Below are 18,974 nucleotides of genomic sequence, written 5' to 3' on the forward strand. Positions count from 1 at the left end.
CATGAGGCCCATAGGACAGGAGCCTATCTCCTGTTTCTGTAGCATGAGGCAGCTTGATGTACAAGTACACCCCCTGGACATGACGCTAGTATATGTCGCAGGGACTGACCCCCAATCCAACCGTTGATGTAGAGTGCCAAGCAGGGAGGCACTGGTTCTGAGTCTTTGGTATGATTCGGCATGTTTTCGAATCCCCAACCTCCCAGTCGCAGGGCGAACACTGCCACTGAGCTATTTATTAGGGATGCACCGAAAGGGAAATTCTTGGCCGAAACCACATTCCGAATATATAGGAAACAGTTGGCCGAAAACCGAATATGATTAATATCATATATCTTTTTTCCTTCCATTGCTGTCACCTTAAAGCTACCTGATTTATGGCAAAATAAATGGTTATGGCAAAACTTAATTAAATAATAATCACTATTATGGGTCCATAAAACATTTATTCAGCTCTTTTGAATGCATTAACACTAGCATGTCTGAACTACTCTGACTTCTAACGGTCAAGATGACCGTGTTTTTCGTGCAATTCCATTGGCCACTCTCTCCCTGCATCTCGTCTAATGCTCTTCACACCTCTCCCGCCCACGGCGGCGGGGGGTTGACGACTTGCCATTGTCTTCTAAATGTCACATTCCAACTAATTCAAGGCAGCAGCTTCAACTCGCCAGGACAACTCAAGTTATTTTTTTCTTTTTCATTTCAGTTTACCAAACTATAATTATAGTGACGGTGTGAGCGCTATATTGAATACCCGTGCGCAGCAAAGACAGTTCGACTTTGTATTGAGCCAATAAAATAGGCTACGTTATTGTAACAGCCATGAGCCAGGCACATTGCTCAGAGTCAGACGAAATACGACATTAGAGTTATTGTCATTTTTATATAGAGGGGGAGACATTATAGGCTACGCGTGTGTTATCGATGTAATTAATATATATTTGATTTATTGTGGCAAAAAAAGGAAAGAGCCGTGCGTGCGTGCAAATCAGTTCCACTGGTCGCTTGCAGAAAAGTGTACAAAGGACGGACAGACAGAACTAACTGTTATCTTTTGACTGACAAAACATTTAGACGTTCGTTTCGGCAAGCAAACGTTTCGCCTTCTGCAGGATATATTGAAAACAGCCTGATTTTTTTTCAAAACATGATCCGGATTAGAACGAGCTGGCGATATTTATATGCCAGAATAGGCTGTGGAACAATCCACATCAGACGGCGGTCAGTTTAACCGAAAAAGACCAGACCTACTAGGTATAAGTATGCCTAATAACATCGTATTTACAAAACGTTTCAGATGGAGAAAAAAAAAACAGAGATGATTTCAATCGAATAGTTAGAAAAGGTCATGCAAGGGAACTTTCTCAAGACTTCATGGGCAAAGAAAATCCACTTAAAAATCTCAAAATCGGTCAGAAAGACAGCTCCAACGTGTTAGTGTTAACGGCATACACTATTCGGTGATATATGTTCTGCCTATTCGGGCCGAAATAGGCCGAAAATGCATTTTTAGCCATTTTCTGCCGGGCCATTTTCTGCCGAATGTTTTCTGCGGCCAAATATTCGCTGCATCACTATACTATTTATGGAAACAACCTAAACGATGGGAGAAAAAAAAACACCTGTAAACCTGTGAGGTGACGATAAAGATTCTGAAACATTGAGAGATTGTCGATGTGCTATTTGCAATTGAGTACCACAGACGAAAAACAGTCTAAGTCCAAATTTCTTTCTGACCCCTCCACGAAAAGGCCTCGTTGTCCTGAACCCTTATCTATCATTTATACATTATGGATCAATAGTGTGGACTTAGACTGTTTTTACGTCTGTGGCATTCAATTGTGAGCTTGTAATCTACAAGCTGGTGGCGGTTATCTTGTTTGTGACTATTAGGGCTTTATCTCAATATCATAGAATGTGCAGGTCTAAAAAAAAAAATCAGCACGTTTGACCAACTATAGGCTCAACGCGGCCAATGCGTGTCCGTGGAAGACTACTTTGTTCTACTTTGACTTATGATCCGAATGTCAACACAATATGCTGCTCCAGATGCACGTCAAGACAACACAGTTCCAAATATGCAACATATAAACTATAGTTTTCCACTAAATGATGCTCATTTCCTATCCCATGGTTGATTGCTATTCAGGTAAATAGCTTTGGTAACACACGCCACACTCGTGGTGAAAAAGTCTCAGCAACTGCACTGCCTCTAAAACGGCTGAAGAAATGCAACACGAGCCCCTCCATCTACACAACAACGGCACCATCAACAGCATCCTGGTGAGCTGCATCAACACCTGCTATGGGAACGGCACCACCCTCAGCCACAGATGGCTCAGCACATTGTCGGGGGCGAGCGAGCGTCCCTCCATCCAGGACATATCATGCCAGGCGTAAGGCTAAGTGGATCATCAAAGACGCTCGACACCCCACGCAGCCACAGTTCCCTTCACGCTGCTGCCATCAGACGGGCCACACTGCTGTGACCTTTTCCGCCGCCAGGCAGTCGGGAACTGAGGCTGAGCCCTTCCGGCATGTCAGTCTTGGCAACACAGGCCGTTGCGCTATAGCACTTTTTTTGTATATAGGAATCTGCGTACACTCCATTGCCGTTACTGGCACTATCACTGTATATTACTCTGAATATACTCTATTCCTATCATAATATGTATTTTGATATCTGCTGCTAAGAAAACTCAGTTTCTCTTGAGATTAACTTTGCTGTACATAGTTAAGGTTCTTTGAGGAGCTTGTAAAACACAGCTTTGAGAGTTAACGTCCCCAGCACTGCGTATGTGCCAGATGTAGTGTTGTAGTCGAGACCACCTAAAGAACTACACTTGTCTACCCAGATGTTTCAAATGTTTTCTGCAAGCCGTGGCAGTGTTGTTTTCGTCGACTTTAAAACTAAGACGAAAAATGTTCGTCGACTACCTTTTTCCACTGATGGAAACTAAATGAAAACTAAGCTATGACGACTAAAATTATAAAGACTAAATCTAGCCTACTGACAATTTCGTCAACAAACAAAACTAGACTAACTATAATGTTAGGAAGGGACTAGTGGACAAGAGATCCAGTATAAGTCATTTTACACTTGGTTGCATGCTGAAAATAGCCGATCTACGCGTCATTATGACGGCATCAAGGCCCACCAAAATACATTTTAGTCGACTAAAACTAGACGAATGGGGGGGGGGGGGAGATACAAAGGCAATGAAGTTCTCTAAATGTGTGTTTGAGGAATCATGGGTTGTGCATCAAAGTTTTTCACCTACTGTAAAACATTATTATGAACATGAAAACTAAAAATGTCAATAAAATGTATTTTTGAATATTTTGACCATTACTACTAGGGTTGTCCCGATCCGATCGGGTGCAAAAAAAGTGATCGGGGCATCCCTAGTATCAATATTATATCGGAATGGTGGTATTTTGTGTCATGATATTAGACTGGATATTGTCTGTGATTTTGGATATTCTACTATTGTGATATGGCATAAGTGTTCAATAAAAATATAAATATCAGATTGGGAAAAATTGGTATCGGCAGACATTTATTATTTGCCATAACTAGACCAGACCAGTGCCCAGCTGTAGTGCACAGAGTCGGTAACGATGGAAGTTGGAGATCCACGCCCCACCCGGCTATGCAACACCTGTTGTACCCGTGTCCGAGTATTCGTTCCACCCATCTGTTTGTGTGCCTTTTTTGCCCATATATGGAGATTTCTGTATCTGTCTCTCTGTGTCCTTTATTCTTACATAATTATGGTACTTCTGTGTCAGACATGCCCAAATATGGAGTGTTGCGATGTCAGAACAGGCCAGCTCTATATATGGTCAGGGGGCAGGAGCCTTTTGTGGCGGTTCTGGACAACCGTGCGTCCGTCCGACCGACTCGACACCGGGCACTGCATTCCCTGTGGGGGTGTGGAACGCGTGTGTCGAATTTCAAAGTCGGTGGGGTGAACGGTCCTCGAGTTACGTGGATTACAGACGTACAGAGACTTGGTGCATTTAACCCTCCAAGGTAGACCTGCAGGTATGGGATGCGTATAGTTCTCTCAGTCTTGAAATAATAGATGTAAAAATGTATTTTATGATCATGAGTAAATCATTGGGAATTCACTTCCTGATTTGAGCTGTTCGAAAAGTGCACGTGGACAATCGCTGTTGTGCTCTGTAAGGCTGTTTTGTTGCCTATACACCTGCACTCGCTGCAACATGTCACACAGATCCCATGCACAATATTCTCAAAGGGGGCCCCGATTGAAGTGGATTATAAATAGAAAGGTATTCCTGTCACGTTATTCCAGAGTTGTGTCGGGGTTTAGATGTGGTCCTGGGGGTTCCTGTGGCAGTAACTTAACTTCACAAAAATAACATCTCATTTAAACGCATTAAATTGTGACAAGCCTCTCCCATCCTTGTGTGCAATGCCCTCCAAGGACACAAGAGACGTCGTATAGTGCTGCATGCGACAGTCTTTGAAGTCTGAACAGGAATAAATATTTACCTCTATGCCAATGAGGTGGAACGGGCCAGGGTTATGTTTTAATGAAACTGGTGGGAATGATTATTTCAACTTTTGCCGCGATTACAATGACCAAATAATGATTATAATATTATATGTTACAAGAACAAGCTGTAACATAAAACATTAGCTATCAGGCTCTTATGTCATTTAAATAAAATATGATTCATCACGGGGCACAAAGATGAATGACATAAGATGAACAACTGGAAATAAGGTTATACATATCATGATAATACCATAATGTGACTTCTTCGTTCTTCCTCAGTGTGCACTCACTGGCGGCGTGCCCATAACTGTGCTTTTTTTTTTGCAGATGTTGACGAGTGCAGTATGCAGACACACACCTGCTGGAATGCCAGTGTGTGCGTGAATCTCCCCGGGGGCTACGACTGCGTCTGCACGTCCGGACCGGCCTGCACGGGGGACTGCCCGCAGGATGAGGTCATCAGGCGCAACGGGGAAGACTGGAAACCCAGCTTTGACCGCTGTGCAATATGCTCCTGCAAGGTATACGCAAGGACACACAGTATAGAACACGCACACACATACATGTGTACTGTGTGTACACATACGCTATAGAGACACATCTACACAGTATACTGTATGTGGCACATGAATATACACAAGTATAATGCTACACAGACAGAGTTACGCAAACTGCGTTCACTTCATGGGGCTTCAGTCCAACGGCGACTCTCCTACATAGACTTCTATTGAGAATGGCCGGGACAACCAACTGGGACAAGTCCTGGACCGGAAGTAGGCAGAAATGCATTGGACTCAGGGCAACAGCGCAGCTTTAATGATCTTAAATCCCTTTTATTTTAGATTGTTTTGTAGTAATGGTGCAACATGTATACATAACAGAGACTTTAGTTGTTACTGTACAATACTTTAAAACAGTTGTCACGTTGCACACAATAGCTCTTATTTGCGCCGCTCTCCTTGAAAGCAATGTATTTCCAACTCCAGCTTATTGTCTCAGTTCAGGGCTGCATGAACAGCGCTCGAGCGCTCGGTTGTCTGCCCCCTCAATGTCGTAACTCTTCTAACAGATGGCTCTGATGCTACATATCCAAGAACATCTGAGTGTTTAGTTACATACTGCACACAGTGACATATAGGCATGCAAATTCATGCAAACACAAAAATGACCGACAAGATACAAACACCTGGCGGGTCCCGAGTTCCAACCCACAGCTTGAGAACCACTGGTGTAATTGTGCATGCACGCACACACACACACACACACACACACACACACACACACACACACACACACACACACCACAGAGTGATACAGTACGTTGCTGCTGCTGTGTCCTGGCTTGGTGCCCAACGCAGGGCGGTGAGTGGTATAGTGCAGTGTGTGCACTGCTTACTGGACTCTGTGCAGGGTATAGGGCATTCACTTCTAGTCATTTTTACTAGTTGACTAGTTGTTGTTCTTTGGAAAATAAATATTTGTACGTGCACTAGAAGGTCTGAAATAAAATCAGCTAAATTTGCATGTGCTTAAATTCACATTTAGAATTTTTTTCAGATGTCAAGATTTTCTGAGATGATAGAATGGTGATGGATGATGATGCTCATGGAAGGGGAACCTTCTGAAAGCTTCATGGGCAAAGATAATCAACTTTAAAATAATAAAAAAACGGTCAAAATGACCTCTTAGACCTTCTAGTGTTAAAAACTGTGTACAACTGGTGACTATAACTATAATCTGAGGCCTACAAAATCGGGGGGAAAAAAACTTTTTTTTCCCTTATCAACAGCTAGTCAACTAGTACCAACAAGGTTGTCTAGTGGATTTACCGTAATTTCCGGACTATAAGCCGCACCTGAATATAAGCCGGACCAGCTAAATTTAGGGAATAAACCAAATGTGTACATATACAAGCCGCACTGGACTATAAGCCGCATAGAGGCCATAGCCGGCCATAGAGATGGATTTATTAGGTCCCCTAGTGGCCGTTAGCTGTAAAAATCCATATATTAGCTGCACAGTTGTATAGGCCGCAGGGTTGAAAGCATGGGGAAAAAGTAGCGGCTTATAGTCCGGAAATGACGGTACTAGTCGTCTAGTTGAATAGTCGACTATAGTTGCTTAATGCCCTAGTGCAGGGTGGCGGCAGACCGTGGCGGTGCAGTGTGTGATACTGGACATACCTGTGCATGGTGGCGGCAGACCCTGCTGGCAGTGGCAGCCATTTTCATTAGAATAATATCACTGTCCACGGCCACATTCACACACCGAAACCTATATCACACATACAGTACATAATTAACACATGCAGATTTGATGCATGAAATGATGTGTTGTGAACCCTGTCAGAACAGAGAGCAAAACAAGAAATAAAAGGCTATTTGCAGATCCTAAATTAGGTTTCATTAATGACACCTCCATATAGAGCATCTCCTCCTTGATCATGTTTTTTTTCTTTTTAAATATTATCTTATACATTCCACACACACACATCTGCACATGATATGAACATTTCTCTTCAGCGTTACCCGGCCTAACCCTAGCAGCTATAACCCCTGACGCTGTCGTGGAATGTATCATTTCTATTTATAAAAAAATAACAACTTAAAAGGGTTTAAAGCTCAATCAAGTACGAATATCTCACAGATAACATTGAAAACAAGGAAAAACAAGGCACAGCAGGAAAAATAAGTGCCTGTATAGCATTTACAAATTAGGTTTTAAGAACGGAAACGGCAGCATTCGGCACATATCTGTCTGTGGCAGCTTAATAGCTCATTGTATATTGGAATGTAGGCCTTACGGCGCAGCTGGAGAAATACAAGATATCGATCAAAATTGTCTCGGGGAGAGCTACGGCTCACCCGGTGTGATAAATATCCAGCTGACTAAGTGGGCTTCTCGGAACCGAGGCTTACTAAATATAAAAGAGAGGAGAGTTACTCCTGCTACTCGGCAACAGAATACATGTACGTACTAGGGGTGTGACGGTACATTTTAACAGCGATATACGATACGATACGATTCAATGATTTGAAATCGATTTAGTAACTATTTAGCAAAGAAATTTAATCTGTGTGAAACATGTGGATAGTGCTGGTTTTTTTAAGGGAAAATGTATGAATTTGGATATAAATAAGTAATAAACACAGTGATTCTCTGGAAAATACATAGACATTATATTAATTCTTCTTAAAATGACTAAATAGCATGTGCACTAAAACTTGATTGAAATTGAAACAAGCGATTATTTGCATTGCAAAACGATACGATACGATACAAAGTCAATGTTGCCGTTTTCATTTCGATATACTTCGATTCTAAAAATGCAGTTTTTTCGATGCAGTTACTATATCGTTACACCCCATAGTACGTACTCAATCCAACACCTAGACTACATGAGTTTTCTCATCTCTGCCCTCGCATGAACACACTTCCTTAATTGTTCAGCCACCCTGGTAGAATCTGCAGTATATTTCCAGCGACTGAAGGGTCGTAACCGTAAAGACAAAGGCCGTTAAAGATCAGCAGTATTATAGTATCGTGAGGTGTAGTGCTTACTGTAGCGCGACAATATGCATCGATAAAACATCGGCTGTGCATTACCCCTTAACCCATTCTGACCTGAGATCAGATTCATACGAGGTTTCCCACTGGACACACACACTGGTCTGATGAACCCATTCTGACCTGAGATCAGATTCTAAAAAAAATGTCAGTCGTTCTTCGATTTTTCAAAAATAGCAGACCTACAAGCTCGTAGCGCGCCACTCGGTGGCGCGCTATGAGCTTGTAGATCTGCTATTTTTCAATAACTAAAGCATAACATGATGCTGAAACACCAAAACGGGTTCCCGGTCAGAATGGGTTAAATGGTATGCAGGATCCTTTTTTATGGCTCCCATACATTTTGTAACAGCCATTTTTATATACGCCTTTTACATCTCCATTCTCCATTACCCTCTGGTCCCTCAGTGGGCCCTATGTATAGCCTGTGCTGGGCACGTCGCGTTTGGAATGCCGTAAAGTTTTCACTGGGTAGAGAGTTAGAGGGATGAGGACACGGCAGACCCGGTGGTGACTGCTCTCGTATTTGTCTTTTTTTGCATTCGGAGCCCATAAGAACCACGCTCAAATTATGTTCACGCTTCATTCACAGCGATAATAAATGTCATTCTCAAAATTGAGGTTCTATACAGCCTCCTCCTCCTCCTCCTCCTCCGGTGTCCTGGCCTTGCCTCTCCACAGTGACTGCACTGAAACGAGAACTGAAAAGTTTCCTTTCATGTGTCGGCTAATGCTACTGTACAGTATATGAAATGAGTGGGTTAGTGCGCGTGCCGCGTAAACGATGGTGTGAGTTTTACCTTCGGGCGTATAGGACCACGACGCTTGTCAGCCATATAATTGATCCACACCTCTTTCTGTGTAATAAATAACACAGGAAGGCTTTGAAGAGTTGCTAAAACATGCCTAAAACATGATCATTGGTTGTTAAATATGGAGTGCCGTGATTCCCCCCCCCTTCTAAAACATGATCATCGGGTATTATTGATGATTATACTGGGAAGACTTTCTTCAAAAACGTGTACAGAAAGTGTTAAGATTATTGTTTGTATGTGGCCACACCCACCAGTTCATTAACCCATTCTGAACGGGAACCCATTCTGGTGTTAGCATCATGTTATGCTTTAGCTATTGAAAAATAGCTGTTTTGGAAAAATCGAAGAACGACTGACATTTTTAGAATCTGATCTCAGGTCAGAATGGGTTAATCAGACCAGTGTGTGTCCAGTGGAAACCTCGTATGAATCTGATCTCAGGTCAGAATGGCTTAAGTATATCTGGTTTTCACCTTAGCACCACCCGCCTGAACTTAAGCCTCATGTTGTAATGATAATGGTGGAGGTTAGGAGAGTGGTTATAGTTATGATGACACAAAAAATGGTGTATTTTCGATTGGGCCTTTTGACTCAAATTTCAGGAAGAAAACAAAAATACGACTATAATGTCAACTCCATAGACAGTTTAGACACATTCAAAACAGGAAAAAAGTACAAAAATCATGGCACAAACAAACAAAAAAACAACAACACCAGTAGTATGCGTGCATGCATCCGCCTGCGGGTGACGTCAGACTGCTGGGCGAGCGTTGGCGCTTTGGCATGGGGGGGGGGGGGGGGGAGGGGAAAGGTCAGAAAAAGGTCAGCAACAACAATATAACCCTTTGTCAAAAACCGGGGGGGCAGGACGGACAGACGTTCTGCAGGAGGAGACACTGCGACTGCAGCCAAGAGGAGGAGCCTGCAGACGCCGACCTCCTCCTCTGCTGTCCCAGCTGTGATGACACCATGAGGCCCAGCAGCCTGCAGTGTCTTGACCAGGGCGGACGCACTCTGTACCGCAGCGGGGCGTCCTGGACCTACGGCTGCCAGCAGTGCCGCTGCATGGTCAGTGCACGCACACACACATGCACGCAGACACACACACACACACACACACACACACACACTGAATCGATCCAGTTCGATCCCAGACGTTGTGTAGTGTCATGTTGAAATATAAAAGTGTGGGGTGGGGGCACTACAAGGGCTGCCCAGTCCAGGACTATGCATGCGTGTCTCTTCTCCAAAACCACAATTTAGTAAAACATTAATCCGACCTCCTGATTTGGCATATTAGTGTTTTTTATTGCTATATAGATCACGGCCGCGACTCTGGCTCGAAAATGGCCGATTATACTACTTCTGGTTCACGAAATGCCAAATGCTAAATCGCGGGGTCTTCTTCTTCACAGCCTTTTCTTTTAGTGCATTCTGTTGGCACTGCAGACGCCGGATTCCTGCAGGCACTGGCGGGGCAGGATGTAATGGGTTTATTGAGCGATTTTGTCCAGCAGCATCCTTCCTGACGCATGCATCTCATGCATCTCTGCATCTCTTCATCGCGCATCTCTCATGCATCATTCATCTCCCTATCCCTGGGTTTAAAAGCCCTAATTAGTCTGTGCTGCTTCTTCCAACTATAAATCAGCCTCAGGGCTGTGGCCATGGTGTCTGAGGGAGAGGAGTTGGATTATGATTAGATCTTCTGTGAGAAGTTGATATTCTGGCCTATAAGCATGGTGAGAATTCAGGTTATATTATGGGGTCAACTCAAATAGTTCGGATATTGTGGTATCCTGGAATAATGGTTTGGTTTCACCCATATGTTGGTTTAGCCCAGACTCATGTTAAAGCAGGATAAAGTGCCACAGATGTTAAGACGAGCTTGTCCTTACTTTGTCCGCGGTGCCAGAGCCGTAAAGACGGATTTAGTTTAATCCACGTTAATCCCCACTTGATTAGCACCAAGCTAGCATATCGCATTTTTAGCTAGCTCCGACCGATTTTCACGTGAAAACGTCCCGTAAAAATCCCGTGTGCACACCCGTGCACGCGCACAAGCCGTATCTATATGCATTATGGCTCATAATCTGCAAAAAAATGCGATATTCGGCGCTTGATTTGAGTTTACTTTGTTATGATATAGAAAAAGCAATCGCGGGGCAATACTGATCCCAGATCAGTCTAATGAAATGGCCGACTTTCACTACCGGTTCAAACCAACCAAAACATCTGGGGTCATTTGGGGGACTTCTGGCATGGGCAACGCCCCATCTTGTGGATTCCCGGCAGTATAGCACTCAAGGGGCTGTATTTTGCGTGTCTTAAGTACCAGGTCTTATTCCCTAACTTGAGTAAACTAAAGACCTGGAGGCGTGATCAATGCCATTTGGCTATTCTGAGTGGCCAAAGAGCATTGATCACGCCTCCAGGTCTTTAGTTTACTCAAGTTAGGGAATAAGACCTGGTACTTAAGACACACAAAATACAGCCCAAGGAGTTTAATGACGTCAGATGCCCGCCAGTTTTATGTATGCAAGCCAAAGTGTGGAAGTAAACAAGAGAACCTTCAGCTATATTGTCATCGTGTGGACATTCAATTATTTCCGCCAGAGTGACAGCCAGAACAGAGACATAACATGGTGTCAACATTTTAAGAGAAGAGAATGGAATGGAAAATGCATGGCGTTCCAACGCCGAGAATGGACTGAGACTCGTCCAACCTACCCGATGCATGGAGAAAGTTTCGCCTGACAGCCAGAACAGAAACATTACAGATATATTTTCAGGAAGTATGGAATGAATGCAGACAGTTTCATGGCCATCCAAGTATAGTTTTCGAGATATGTTGTTTGGGGGCCAAAGTGAACTGACCGCATGCACGCATGCACGCACACGCACAGACACTCCTCCGCTCTCCTCTTTGGCAGTCCATCGTTGTCGAACATGACACAGCTTCCCTGTGCTGTGGTTATCTTTGCTGGTGACTATGAAGCCAGATTCTGGAACCACTATGGTGCCACACTGCCACAGTTAGGCCTGGATCAGCCTGGAGGTGTGGGTCCATTCCCCCCAGTGTTGTTTTTGGCAGCAGATTTTACTTTTAGCCATTGTCTCGAATAGTTTTAATTTAGTTTTAGTCACATATTAGTCACCTGGAATGTCTTGGTGTTAGTCTAGTTGTAGTCGACTAAATATCATAAGATTTTAGTCGACTAAATCTACAGTTGATTTAGCCGAACACAATGCATTTTGGCAGGCATTGATGCCGTCGTAATGACTGAAAATATCTGAAAATAGCCGATCTACAAGCCCACAACGCGACGCGTTGTGGGCTTGAACATCTTTCGTCTTAGTTTTAGTCGACGAAATCAACACTGGAGCAGGGGTGCAGCTGCCTCCAGATTGTTGGGCTTGATGTTGTGGGATTACTTCATTGAAATCATTTCAATTAGCCATTTAGGAACATGCTTGTTTTTGGGGTAGTCTTTTGCCATTGAACCCGGAGAGTAATGGCTTTTGCCATTACTGACCGTCTGGAGCAGATATTGTGATAAACATATATATTCCTTGTTTAAAACACTCAAAATAGAGCAGTCGTGTTTTGCACTGTACTAGTAGGGCCTACTATTTGTGATAATTAGTCATTAGTGTGTGTGTCAGTGTGTGGTATTTGTGTGCAACTGTCCAAAACTTTCCAGTTCCCAACAGTGTTAACACTGTTGGTGGTCAACAGCAGACGTTGCTGAGGAGGTGGATAATGAAGCATGCCTCACAGCTTTGCTTTCCTTAATCTCAGCTCCTTCGGCATTAATACCTCTTTCTGTTTTCATTTGCTATGCCAATAAATGAACCCAAATTATATATTTTCTTCAATGTTTATTCTCCTAGGCTCAGCCAACTTCATCTACTGTATAATGACCAACGTCTTTGTTTGCTGCCTTGTGGGGTTTTGTTTTAGTTTTTACTGTTTTCTTGGCAATAATGAGTGTATGCATTGAGTGATGAACTGAGGCTGTGTAAGTGTGCGCCCGCATGCATTTGTGCGTGTTTTAGAGCATTTTTTAGGGACGTTGCAGAGAATGTTAGAGGGGCAGGGGCTGAAATTCCCTAAAAGGGCACTTTTGGCCCTCGGAAATAGCTGATCCACAAGCTCTCAACGCATTGCACTGCAGTGCGATGCGTTGAGAGCTTGTAGATCAGTTATTTTCGTGGGCATGACCCCGCACTCTTTAGCTAATGAAGATGCGGTGTACGACATGGATTTCTATACAGAGGACAAATTCTCTCAACGCAAAATGTTGTGTTCAAGTTCAGGAGAGTTCGGAAAAGAGGCAATTCTCCTGACTGTTGACGTGGAAAAAGGACCATTTGCATTTTTTTCACTATAGTAAATGCGGCATTCATGGTCTGGAGAGGGCACTTTTAAAAGCTAAAAGGGCAGGGGCTCAAGCAAGGCAAGTCCCCTTTGATGTCCATTTGTGCGCGTGCCTGGGCATTTGGGCAAACGTGTATCTGTGCAGTGTTGAATGTTTAAACGCAGTTAATCAAATCTGCCCAAATACATTTGCTGACATTATTAGACGTTTAGGAATAGGCTTACCTTCACAATGACATCTGGAAGGCCAGCTGTCATCCATGAGAGGGAAGTGTGCTTGTCATCACTTATTCACTTCAAGGGTTGGTAATAAAGTCCCATATAAACAGCTGTAAGATCTCCAATGCTGCTTCATAATGCTGCTTCATATTGGCACTCCGCCTTTGAGCGCACCATTCCACAAATACAGGGACACTTATATCATCAATATATGATGATATCATGTGTCTCCAAAGAAGACACATGATTAGATTAGATGATTAGAAGAGTGGTGAGAAGAGAGAGAGGGAGGGAAAAACTATTATTATATGTTCACATACCTCTTATCATGTACACTAACGACGTCGTGCAACCATAGAATCCTGGCATTCTCTGTCAGTCCATACAGAGACATCATTATGATACTGCCAACATGGTGCTCCCAGTGTGCAGTGCAGTGAGTGCACATTACCGCTGCATCTCTGTCATGGTTTTATATGAAGTTATCTAAATCTAAAAAGGATAAGCATGTGAATATTAAGTGCATGGATGTGTTAAGATAGCAGTCAGTTGTCTATTGAACATTGTGCCTTCTGTAATTACTGTATTCTGACCAAGCAGCGTGGCGTCTGTTCCACCCGTTACCGTGTTCTGACCAAGCAGCATGGCGTCTGTTCCACCCGTTACCGTGTTCTGACCAAGCAGCGTGGCGTCTGTACCACCCGTTACCGTATTCTGACCAAGCAGCGTGGCGTCTGTTCCACCCGTTACCGTATTCTGACCAAGCAGCGTGGCGTCTGTACCACCCGTTACCGTATTCTGACCAAGCAGCGTGGCGTCTGTTCCACCCGTTACCGTATTCTGACCAAGCAGCGTGACGTCTGTACCACCCGTTACCGTATTCTGACAAAGCAGCGTGACGTCTGTTCCACCCGTTACCGTATTCTGACCAAGCAGCATTGCCTTCTGTTCCACCCGTTACCGTATTCTGACGCTTCTGACCGAGGCTATTAAGTCATTGATTTTTTCCCCGTTTGTCATGTCATGTGAAAGCAGGGAATCATAGCTTCAATTGACATATTGGTTGTTCAGTTTGGCCCACCAGTTTTGGAGATATGACTTATAGAGTTATGTCTTGCAGAAAACAGCGAGTTGAGAAAACAGGCTTGAAAGGTTCACTTCTGTGGTCTCTAACATTACACCTACTACATGTTTATGTTGATTTCAGCTGAGTCTGCCTGTGCTATTTACTCATTTTGATAAAAAAAACAAAAATTGTTTTTCTCCTCTCCTGAACAGTTAGTTCAGTGACTGTCTGTATCAAAAGTCACATTATGTCTAGATCATGGGTCATGTGTTTTCTGCTAGTTGGTCCTCCACTTTAACTTTCCCACAGCAGAAAATAGTTTGCTTCTCCTCATTTGTTATTTACCAAGTGTGTCTTGCTGAAGCGCACCTTCTCTTAAAGCTAGGGAATGGGAATAGGCACCTTAATTAGGCCCCATTTAGACTGCAGTCCGATTTGAAACCACCTCTGAATACGTCTCAGGTCGGATTTGGCAAATCCGATTCCATGTGACTAGTTTGTGTTCAGACTTCATAAAACAAATCGGATTCCAATCTGGATATCTGATTCAGGCTGGATTAGGATGCCAAATGGACCTTAATGTAATGCCTAAATTCACACCCGAGACTAATTCAGAGCATAAATGGCACCCAGTAGTGCCTAGCTTGCACTCGTGTTTGCGCTAAAACAATCTCGGTACCCATTGGAAAAACAGCAAGAACAGCACCCTCTTTTCACAGTCGGTCTCGAGAGAGAGAGAGAGAGAGAGAGAGAGAGAGAGAGAGAGAGAGAGAGAGAGAGAGAGAGAGAGGGAGAGGGAGAGATATTCACAGGAATATGAAATCAGAGATGCCTTAAAAGCAGTTAAATATGTATGCTTTGCAGGGCAAGGAGAGATTTGTAGAAGAGGAACAGAATGTTTTGCTTTGTTAAAGAGATTGTGTTCAGTCACCAGAAGGTTTTATATGCAGATACAGGTTTCAAGGCAGAACTGTGGCCATGCACAGACATGATTCTCATCTTGTCAATTTGGCATGACTGTGGAATAAGCTTTCAGGCTCAACAGAGGATTCTGCAAACCAGGCATGGTTGTGATATCTAGAACAAACTAGGATGATGCATTTTGGAGAGGCATCATTGAGATAAATCGAATATTTGCGTTGCATGTAATGAGCGACTGCAAATCTCTTATGAGGCTGTCTGTGTGCATGTCACAACCAGGCGATGAGCCAGCCATGCATCCGCTCCTCCAGGCACTATAGGATTAGGCCAATCAGTTAAGTCGACGGGTCGGGTTATAGCCAAACAGGAAAGCCTACAGTATAGCATACAATCTCACCAAACACACTTTCCTCAGTCCTGTGGGGGCAGACAGATGTATTCGGCTCTGCTGCACACCTCTGGGACACGAGCTGAGTTTGAGACCAAACAGTTGAACGCTTAATTTCCAAGTTATGCCAGAGGGACAAAATGTCTGGGTGCAGATTCAGTTCATTAAAAAAGGGGGTGTGTCAATCTGGGCATCACTTCCTGTTTTCCAACAATCAATGAATTTAAGCGATCAAATCAATAAAAAAAATCAGTGAGTGGTTGGGGTGTGTGTGTGTGTGGGGGGGGGGGGGTAGTTCCAGACCCACAGGTTACCGTGTGGGGGTCCCTCTACTGTATACTGTACTGGCACACCCGAAATCACCATATAATCAGTTAAACAGACTTACTGCTTGTGACGTAACGCTCCGCCATAAGGAATGTAATTAGTATTACCTTCCGCTCCTGGCGGAATGCTCCGTCAGATAAGCTTTATTATTGATATCAAACCGGATCGCTGCATGATTTCAATTTTTTCATTATTATTTTGGCTCGGCCTTTCCTTCTTTAGCGATCCTAGACCGGGCTGCGCAACAGCAGTCCCGTCCACCTCCCATTATACAGGCTGACTAAAAAGCCGAATAACTCCTAATCTACGGAGCTCTCCATGGTTTGGATAAAACATGCGATGTTATCCGGTGGTCTAGATGGAAACATTGGCGCTTTCTAGAGCAAGGATGGCTATAGTTTAGCTCGCCAGCATTGACGCTATTTATTAGCATAAAGATGGACGCCCACAACATCCGTTCCAGTGCTGTGTCGTCCCCCGCAGGAAATGTATTTCCCCATGGCATTTCTTTCACATCTCCATCTCAGTGGGTCTCCCTCCCTCTGGTGTGTGCACAGGAAGGAGAGGTGGACTGCTGGCCCCTGGTGTGTCCAGTCCTGACCTGTGAGTACACGGCGGTGGCGGAGGGCGAGTGCTGTCCACGCTGCATCGCTGACCCCTGCCAGGCGGAAAGCCTCTCCTATGACCTCCGGCAGACGTGCCAGGACGCCGGGGGCATCGCCCGCCTCAGTGGAGATACGTGGCGCATGGCCAACTCGCCATGCACCACCTGCCAGTGTAAGGTACTGTACGGGGCATCTGTAGTGTACACATTGTGTACACTTATGCTGAACATAGCGTGTGTTGTACAGTCGGTGTACAATGTGTGCGATTTGTTGGTTGGTCTTGCGTGCATGCGATGTACAGTGGGTCTTTGTGTGTGTGTGTGTGTGTGTGTGTGTGGGTTGTCATTTTGCATTTTCCATCCATACAAATTTCCTTGGGGACAATAACGTCTATTATCTTTTCATTCTTCGTCCTCCCTGCCAGGGTATTGTTTACCTTAACCAACAGCCACACACGCACGCACACACGCACGTACGCACGCATGCACGCACGCCCGCACGCACGCATGCACGCACACCCGCACGCACGCACGCACTCTCTCTTCTCGTCTACTGTAATGGGCTCTATGCTCAGCTTCCTCTATTCATCAATTCATCAACACAGCCACCACAATTCTTACTACCACTAAACGCGGGTCACATATCACACCGGTGCTTGCCCATTAAATCCAGAATTGATTTTAAATGTATTTTTATAACCTATATAAGGCCCCACTCTAGTATATCTCAGACTTATACTGCATGTAAAGCCAAATGTGACAACTCTCAGGTCTGCGGATAAGGGCTTTCTGAAGATTTCTGCGACTAAGCTTAGTTGTAACTAAAGGGGACCGAATTCTCCAATATTGTGGAACAGCCTGCCCTTTGCACTTGCAATTCCGCAAATGAGGATTATGTCGACTTTTTTAAGAACTTGTATGTATTTATTTCATAAGCATTTTGTCTTGTGACATTTTTACCTGGCCTATTTGTGCAGGTCAATGTTTTGCTTTTCTTCTTGTTGTGTGTGTTATTGCTTGCGTGCCTCATTTGAATTTAATTGTTTTACCTTGTTGTCCACTGTACAGCACTTAAAGGACAACTTTAGTTTTTTTCAACCAAGGTTCATGTTTTAGGTTGTCATTAGAGAAAGTAAAAGAAGAGTGTAATTCTTTTTTCATTTGCTGCTTTCTGTCGTTTTAGGGATTTTAGCTCTTTTTGACAGGGGGGCGGGGGAATTCGAGCATGGAGCTAAATGTGTATTTTTTTACCAAATTTGATGGTGATTAGTTTTTTTATTATTTACTGTAGTCCTAATAAACCCCAGGAAATTACATCTGGCTACAGAAGATCACAGGATCTACTGATTGTGAAGGTAGCCTACTGGGGGAAGGCTTATACTGTGTGTATAGGCTCAATATGTCAGTTTGTCACATTCAATAGATCCTGTGATCTTTTGTGGCCAGATGTAATTTCTTGGGGTTTATTAGGACTATAGTAAATAATAAAAAAATAAATTGCCATAATATTTTGTACAAAAATACCTATTTAGCCCCATGCTCGAATGCCCCCGCCCCCCTGTCAAAAACTGCAAAAATCCCCAAAACAAAAGAAAGCAGCAATTGAAAGAAAATTAACACTCATCTTTTACTTTCTCTAATGACAACCTAAAACATGAACCGTGGTTGAAAAAAACTAAAGTTGTCCTTTAACATTGTTTTGAAAGGTGCTTTATTAATAAAATGTACTGACTGACTGACTGGCTGACTGGCTGGCTGGCTGACTGACTGACTGACTGACTGACTGACTGACTGTCTGGCTGGCTGACTGTCTGACTGACTGACTGACTGACTGACTGACTGACTTCCTTCCATACTGTGGCTCTGATGCAGGACTCTCTCCTTTCTTTCTGTGTCTCGTCAGAACGGGTACGTGTGCTGCTCAGTAGACCTGGACTGTCTGCAGAACTAGCATGCCGTGCAGCGCCTCCTCAGGAAGACGGCTCCCCTTCTATCCACCTCCACTGCTTCTCTTCATCCCTGGGCTGACACTTATCTTATCTCTCTCGCCCTCTCTTTTTTTTGACAACTCTCTCTCCTCAGACTCTCGCGCACAGATGCGCACACCTGCGCGCACACTGGACACATGGGGGGGGGGGGGGGTTATTAACGTTG

General features: G+C 43.9%; 1 protein-coding gene across 1 annotated transcript in view; it reads left to right on the top strand.

Annotated features, from left to right (window-relative positions):
- The window catches only part of LOC308312882 (protein kinase C-binding protein NELL1-like), a gene marked incomplete at both ends in the record, with an annotated part of 297,622 nt that extends 278,851 nt beyond the window's left edge, over positions 1-18,771 (top strand). Inside the window, 4 exons of the mRNA XM_080759648.1 lie at positions 4,860-5,053; positions 9,782-9,982; positions 16,774-16,998; positions 18,724-18,771. Coding sequence (XP_080615774.1) covers positions 4,860-5,053; positions 9,782-9,982; positions 16,774-16,998; positions 18,724-18,771 — 668 coding nt within the window. The remainder of the gene's footprint in view (positions 1-4,859; positions 5,054-9,781; positions 9,983-16,773; positions 16,999-18,723) is intronic.
- Positions 18,772-18,974: the final 203 nt, after the last annotated feature.

This window comes from Protomyctophum bolini (assembly GCF_963924005.1).
Source record: "Protomyctophum bolini genome assembly, chromosome: 1".
NCBI lineage: Eukaryota > Metazoa > Chordata > Actinopteri > Myctophiformes > Myctophidae > Protomyctophum > Protomyctophum bolini.